The sequence below is a fragment of the Parasteatoda tepidariorum genome, chromosome X1 (genome assembly GCF_043381705.1).
Source record: "Parasteatoda tepidariorum isolate YZ-2023 chromosome X1, CAS_Ptep_4.0, whole genome shotgun sequence".
NCBI classification, from domain to species: Eukaryota; Metazoa; Arthropoda; class Arachnida; order Araneae; family Theridiidae; genus Parasteatoda; species Parasteatoda tepidariorum.
This window is the reverse complement of record NC_092214.1, coordinates 12,200,269-12,207,713: the sequence shown is the minus strand read 5'-3', so window position 1 is coordinate 12,207,713 and position 7,445 is coordinate 12,200,269. Positions and strand designations below refer to the sequence as shown.

General features: G+C 27.5%; 1 protein-coding gene and 1 long non-coding RNA gene across 2 annotated transcripts; both read right to left on the bottom strand.

Annotated features, from left to right (window-relative positions):
- Window positions 1-3,427: 3,427 nt before the first annotated feature.
- On the bottom strand, window positions 3,428-3,799 carry LOC122269748 (uncharacterized). Its single transcript, XM_043044299.1, has one exon. It carries the CDS (start codon window positions 3,797-3,799, stop codon window positions 3,428-3,430), a length of 372 nt encoding a protein of 123 aa, XP_042900233.1.
- Window positions 3,800-4,436: 637 nt separating this feature from the next.
- On the bottom strand, window positions 4,437-7,207 carry LOC139427017 (uncharacterized). Its single transcript, XR_011638138.1, has 3 exons — window positions 7,077-7,207; window positions 6,481-6,527; window positions 4,437-4,857 (listed from the first exon to the last, which is right to left on the bottom strand). It is a non-coding gene; the product is annotated as an uncharacterized lncRNA (long non-coding RNA).
- Between the last annotated feature and the right edge of the window lie 238 nt (window positions 7,208-7,445).

Below are 7,445 nucleotides of genomic sequence, written 5' to 3'. Positions count from 1 at the left end.
TTTATTTTAGCGTTTAAAATATCAGTATTAACAATAGGTTTTAAATCAATCCATTTCAATAGCATACAGAGGGGTACCAGGGACAGATTTCAAAAACTCATTTTAATGCTAATGCCTGAAAGAATTATGGTACTTTTATATTTCAAGTGCAGTAAATGAGTAACCAAATTATTTGTGGCGCTTAATTGTGGATAATAGGTACACTATAGAGATATTGCGGTAATAGTGTTTTTCTGACTCCAAAGATTGATAAGTAACAATATTCTTTTCTTGAAAAACATTATTTCTAACAAAATGTTATTATTTAATTTGTTTAAAAATCATAATTTATCTTAAATTGTTTTCTTACAGCTAGTACCTATCTAATGAAATATAAAATTTCTTAATTAAGCAATATTGATATTCTAGTAAATAATCTAAAGTTTGAATACATTTATAAGTCAATCAGATACCCCTTTGATCTGATCATTATGGCCATGTCGCATCTGATTCATTCAAATTATTAAATTTAAAAAACTTTGTTCATTGGTTTATATTTTTCTTTTGTGCCTTCAATGCCAATATTCACTTTCCTTCTTTTTTTAATTTTCAGTTACATTTTTGAAGACAGCTCTCTATTTGATGGGTCAGATTATTTTTCTATTGTAAAGAAGATTTTTATCCAGCCACATATTTTGATGTCTAAATTGAAACCACTAAGTTGAATTAACGATCACAGGTCATCTAGAGTGAAATCACCAGTGCAACTAAGACAATGAATGATTAAGGCTAAGTCATCCAGTAGAGATTTTCCGAGTAACCTCTCGAGACCAACAGCTTATTATTCAGACATCTAAGACTTTTTCGTGTTTTTCTTTTTTCAAGAAAGAGCAGCAATAATAAAATGTAATTTATTGTACTTAAGGACTTTTGACTGAAATTTTCCTTTTTTATGTTTCGAAATTTCTGTTACCTATATATTTTTAAAACAATCGATTAAAATATATATAAGAAATTTGTATTCATGAAAATGCCCTTAATAAATTACATTTTTGTGTAAAATAATTTTCATACAATATGCATTAAAATTTTGTGCAATATTATATTTAATCATATTTCATAAATAATAAAAAATTTTCATTGATGTCTTTGACAATTTAGTGTTAAAATAATTGTCACATATAGTAGAGTAAACTTAAAATAATTTCTTTGACTGTCAAAGTCATTGAACACACAGCACTATTTTTAAAACTACTCTATTTTAATAAAGCTGATTTGAAATTGCTATAAAAGTTTTGAAAGCCTTTAAAAATGAGACAAAAACATTGAATTCTGATTTAACACTTGTTAAATTCAGTTGCATCCAGCAACAAATCTTTTGTGTGGGGTTTTCATTCCAACCCCCATTAAGACTGTCGCCTAATACATTGCAGCTTCATGTTTTGAATGCCTGTGCTTGATTGTTTTATATTATTTTTAAATCATAGATTTTATTCACTTGACACTCAATGATTTTCTTAAAAGCCTTTAAATTTCCATAATTTAATTCTATATAGCATTTCCTCATTGTTTTAGCTGGTACATAAGTTTTTTAAAAACAAATGATTTTGTTTTGACATACTTCTTTGATGCATCCAAGTTTACTTAATATGATTTTAACGGCAAAATGTTTGCCTCATTGTTTCATCTGGTACATAAATTTTTTAAAAACAAATGATTTTGTTTTGACATACTTCTTTGATGCATCCAAGTTTACTTAATACGATTATTTTAACGGCAAAATGTTTGCCTCATCGCTTTATAATTTTTTTGAAATTTATTATTATTTCTACTATGGCCAGAACTATGCTTACTAAAAGGCATATTTTTAGACAAGGAGGAAGATAATGAATTTTTTAAAATTATATTTCACAGATTAAGTTTATTCCGAAAAATTACTGATTTTAACGTTTATTTTAATGCTATCTTAATATTATAAGGAAGCATTGACTCTTTAATTATTAGTTGTACCCTTNATTTTAACGGCAAAATGTTTGCCTCATTGTTTTATCTGGTACATAAGTTTTTTAAAAACAAATGATTTTGTTTTGACACACTTCTTTGATGCATCCAAGTTTACATAATATGATTTTAACGGCAAAATGTTTGCCTCATTGCTTTATCTGGTACATAAGTTTTTTAAAAACAAATGATTTTGTTTTGACATACTTCTTTGATGCATCCAAGTTTACTAAATATGATTATTTTAACGGCAAAATGTTTGCCTCATCGCTTTATAATTTTCTTGAAATTTATTATTATTTCTACTGTGGCCAGAACTATGCTTACTAAAAGGCATATTTTTAGACAAGGAGGAAGATAATGGATTTTTTAAAATTATATTTCACAGATTAAGTTTATTCCGAAAAATTACTGATTTTAACGTTTATTTTAATGCTATCTTAATATTATAAGGAAGCATTGACTCTTTAATTATTAGTTGCACTCTTAATTATTACTGACAAATTCATAATGGTGTATTAACATAGAACCCCGAAAATTTTGGCATTAAATAAACGAAACAAAAAAAAAGAGATAGTGTTTTCTTTTATAATCCTCTTATATGTTTTGTTTCCCTTTTACAATATTTCAATTTTCTTAGCCCAATTATCTATGTGAAGCTTTAACTACATTGAAATTAAGTCTAGATATTAAATGTGCACAAGTTTAACATTATACACCAAACATTTCACTATATTTATGGACATTGAGGAAATTTGTAACAATTGTAAGTCATTTTTCACGAAGAAAAATTGGTGTATCCCATCTGAGTTGGGCTTGATGAAAAATATTAACAATTGTTCGATATCTGGTGTAAAATTGATAAAATGTAAGGGGATTGTTTAAGTTTATGAACAAACTTTTTTATTCAGCCTTACTGAATAGTAACTTCCGTTTCCCATAGTTTTTATTAACAATTTAAGCAATCGTAGACATTCCAGAATTCCCTTTTCTCAAATTTTACTAAGGCTTTTTAAATTAATCTAAACCGATTGTTCACATTTTCATTAATTAATGGAGCTCTTTCGGTTAATTTCCCAAAATGACTATATGTGAATCGAATCATTCGGGTAAAATAATCCTTAGAAACAAGCTATAAAGTATTACTGGATTAAAAACTTCATTCTTTTCAAAAACATACAAATAAGGAAAAAACAGTTTACATATTTTAAGTGCTGAAAAATAGTCGCCTGTTTTCAAGACATGAATGAGAAGAAACAAAAGTGATTTGAAGTATAAAATGTGAGGATTTTAAACCACTTTTGTTTCTTATTCATTTCAGGCAAGAGTAGAAAATGCAAGCTTTAACTATGTCAATTGTTATTTCCAATGTATATATTTCTTAGTCTTACAGGTTGTTTCGAATAAGTGTTGCATATTTAAAATTATACACTGAGTGGCCAAATTATTATGACCACCCCTTCAGTCGTCTGCTTCCATACCCTATACGGCGCAATGTGCGTCGAACAGTACGTTCAGAGACGTTCACAGTTGCTCCTTGATTAAGATCACTTGCAATTTGTCGCACTGTTGCTCTCCTGTTGCGCTGCACAACCCTGGCCAGCCTTCTCTCTGATCGAGCATTCAGTACCCTGTGACGACCACAGGTCTGACGTTGAGATCCGGTTTTTTGCTTGATTGTCCATTTTTTGTACACATTAACAACTGCTGCTCTAGAACACTTCACAAGTGCAGCCGTTTTGCTGATGCTCGTTCCGACACATCTCGCACCCACAATCATTCCACGTTGAAAGTCAGTTAAATCACTTTTCTTTCCCATATCTGAGCAAGCAATACAGTATAAATTATGACTCACTTGTCCAGCATTCCCGTGTTATGGTTATCTTGCCCTCTAGCGGCAACGCTGTGACGCAATAACTCATTTGCATAAAACTCTGAGGTGGTCATAATAATTTGGCCACTCAGTGCATAAAGTGAATTTCTAAAAAATATTATAGTATAATAATACTTAGTAGAAACTAAGTAATAGTTTATTTAATTAAAATCTGAAAATATTTTGAACTAAATATTCAAGTCTTAGACTATATTAAACTTTTAAATGTCGAAATCTAAAATTTCATAGGTAACTGCCCAAAAGTTCTTGATAAATAAAAATTGCAACATATGATTTTGAAATTTTATTGCTCGAAAAATTTTCATTTCATTTTGTAAGAAATATCAATAAAATTTAAATAACGTCATGTATCACAATTTTTATTTTTCAAGAACTTATTGATAGATTCCAATGAAATTTCAGATTTTGACATTTAAAACAATTTATCTTTAATATGATGTCAACATTTCCTTTTTATCATTAAGTAAAAATATAAATTTTGTTTTTATTGAACAACCTTTGGATATACTACTTATGATCAACAATGTTTTGATTTGTTTAAATAGTTTCAGAAAAATTGGGATTTAAGCAAAAGAAAAATTATCACTGAACTTTAGATCGCACTCCCGACATAAATATAAGAACAATATTTTCATTCATATTTCCAAGGGAACCCCTGCTTCATAGATTTTATTTACACATTATCAAATTTTTATAAATCATCACTAGGAAACAAAATCCTAAACGCTAATTACTAAAAAAATAATCTTCAAGCGTATAATAATGGAAATATTACACTTTCTCATAAATATTTAAAATTAAAAGATGCAAATTTGAAATATAAATTTTTCTTTGACATAGTACATCTTTTCTGTTTAAAGTTGCGAGACAGTATCGATAGCGAAATTGTAATAAAGTCATCTGAACAGGAAATAAAGTATCATCATTTACAGGAAATACATCTTTTGAGAAATCTCAGATTTTACAAAACTTTTTCCAACAACCTGAAACAAAAATCAAATACAAACTTAAATTTAAAAATACTATCATTATGAAAACATAAAAGCAATTGAATTTTAAATAAATTTTTTTTACTAATTATGTATTAGATAAAACTACAGTCAAAAAGTTATCTTTAGTTAGGGGGAAACAGGGTTTGCTAAAACCTAAGTTTTTTTTCTATAATAAAAAATAAATAAAAAATTTCCTCAGGGATAAATAGAGTTTTTCAGAAATATTCTAAATGTATACTTGTATATACAAAGAAATTAATAAAATAAATTATTACGAGAATATTTTAGACTTTTGTCTAACAAAAGTTCATTATAAAATAACTGATATGATTCTTTAGAAAATGTAAAGCCAGTTTTAAATTATAAATAAACACATAAATAAAGGGAATTCTCATCGTCAAATCATATATCCTTGGAATATAAAAGCGCATATTAAACATTCACAGCACAAGATAGTTCATCTGTGCAATATCTTTTAATAAAAAAATTTATCACTTTATATCTTAATTATACTTTTATCTTTATAGTTTTTACATGAAAAGGGATTAAAAAATTTTATTGCTTGTTTCCTAACATTGCAAGTGCATAATTTCTTATTGGGTATACATAAAAGTTTATTAAATTTAATCAATAAATTTAAAGTAGACAATGAAATTATTTCAATGATGATCAAACAATAATTACAATATGCATGCACATTTCATTAATACATTTTATTCATTCATATACTTTCATGATGCTTATTATTTAATTAAAAGTGCTTTTGCGACGAACAATATTTTTATAAAATATAATATTAACCACAAAATTATCTTCCATCGTCACTGCAGAATCATTTTCATCTTCAGTTAATTTATATTATAATTTTTTTGCAAAATTCAGACTTCTGAAATAATTTTTACATAATATGTTCTTATGTGAACATGAATAGCTACTGATTATATTTATTAAAGAATATGAACTTAACATAACTTCAGAAAAAAAGATTAGAAATTTAATATAAACTGATAAAATTTCTTAATTCAACAGATATTAAACTGCCCGAGGAATGCCTGATGGAAAAATCGGAGTTATAAATAATGAAATGTCAGATATCTGAAAATACTAATTGGTCGCCAAGACCATGCAGCCAAGTTCACCATCAGATAGATAAACAATGGCATATTTTCCTTAAATAGTTGATATAAGCTATAATAATACACCTTGGTGAATAAAATAAATATCTTGGTCATAATGATAACAATACATTCAGTGATACTGAAATCATTATCAATAACACAATAATTAAAAAAGATAACATTATGATCATAAACAATGATAACTATCAAATACAATATTAGTAAGAGGTGATAAGTATTATTTGGTACCAAAGATGTTAAAATAACATAAATTAGTAAGGTTGGAAAAGGTGGAAATGTATTATTAAATATTGTATTATATATCATAAAAATTTTACTTTAAAGAATTTATTAGGAATTTAAACTAAATGAAAAACTCGTAGTAAGTAAAATATCTTAATGACAAATTTTTAATACTAAATTCCTTTATTTTATAACTTGTAAGCTCTGGGATTAGCAATAATTATTTTAATTATAAATGAAAAAAATTAATTACCTCTTATGACTCAAATCAACCATTGCTTCTTCCTTCTCCATCAGCATCTGAAAGGGAAAAAGGATTTAATGTTTATTATTGCATGCTCTTTTAAATATATATATTTTATTATAATAAACATTCTCTTCTGATAATAAAACAGTCTTCAGCTTAAATAACAAAGTTCAGAACCAAAACAACTGGTTTTATCAGTTGCTGCTGACCTAATGTGTTTTTTATACGAAACTGTCATACATATCAGAATTAATGACGAGAATAAAATTTATAAGAGCAATTTAAACTTTAATATTAAAAAAAATTTATGATATGGCACTAGTGTAGGCTACATATTCATGTAGCCTACACAAGTGCCATATCTACAGTAATTTCTCTTCCTGTTGATAATTATCTCTTTTCTGAAGCATATGAACTTAAACTTAACAAATTGCACATGGAACGTCACAGCACAGCATTATTCAAGCCTTTCAATAGTGTATTATTGCAAGACACGAGTAACATTTATAATAAGCAATAAAAATTAATACTATTTAAATGTTTAAAAACTTTATCAGTTGCAATCACAAACAAAAGTTTAATGAAAGGGATAAATTACTTACTTCACTACATTATTAATCCACCGTCTCGTGCTCTCAATTTCAATTGAAAATAACCAAAATGGTTGAAAAGCTTTGCTGACGCAGCACAGTGCCACAGGACAGTACAAGGCATGTAGCGCACGCACAAATCAATTCTGCTTCGAATGTTTACCCGAGAATGAGGGGGAAAAATCAAATATCCCCTGGCATAAGGATGGGGATCGCGCGGAATCATACCTCCTACTAAAAGGGACTTTTACATTTGTTTTTCTCACAAGCACAAATTGTGTTTTTTTTTTCCTTTTGTACCCAAATGCTCAATAAAAGGCATTTATTTCTGCCAAACGAATGTCATCTCCTGTCGATAATGTATCAAACAATTCTCCATCT

Excerpts from the sequence above, each read along its gene's own strand:
- LOC122269748 (XM_043044299.1), bottom strand. The coding sequence starts at position 3,799 with ATGGGAAAGAAAAGTGATTTAACTGACTTTCAACGTGGAATGATTGTG.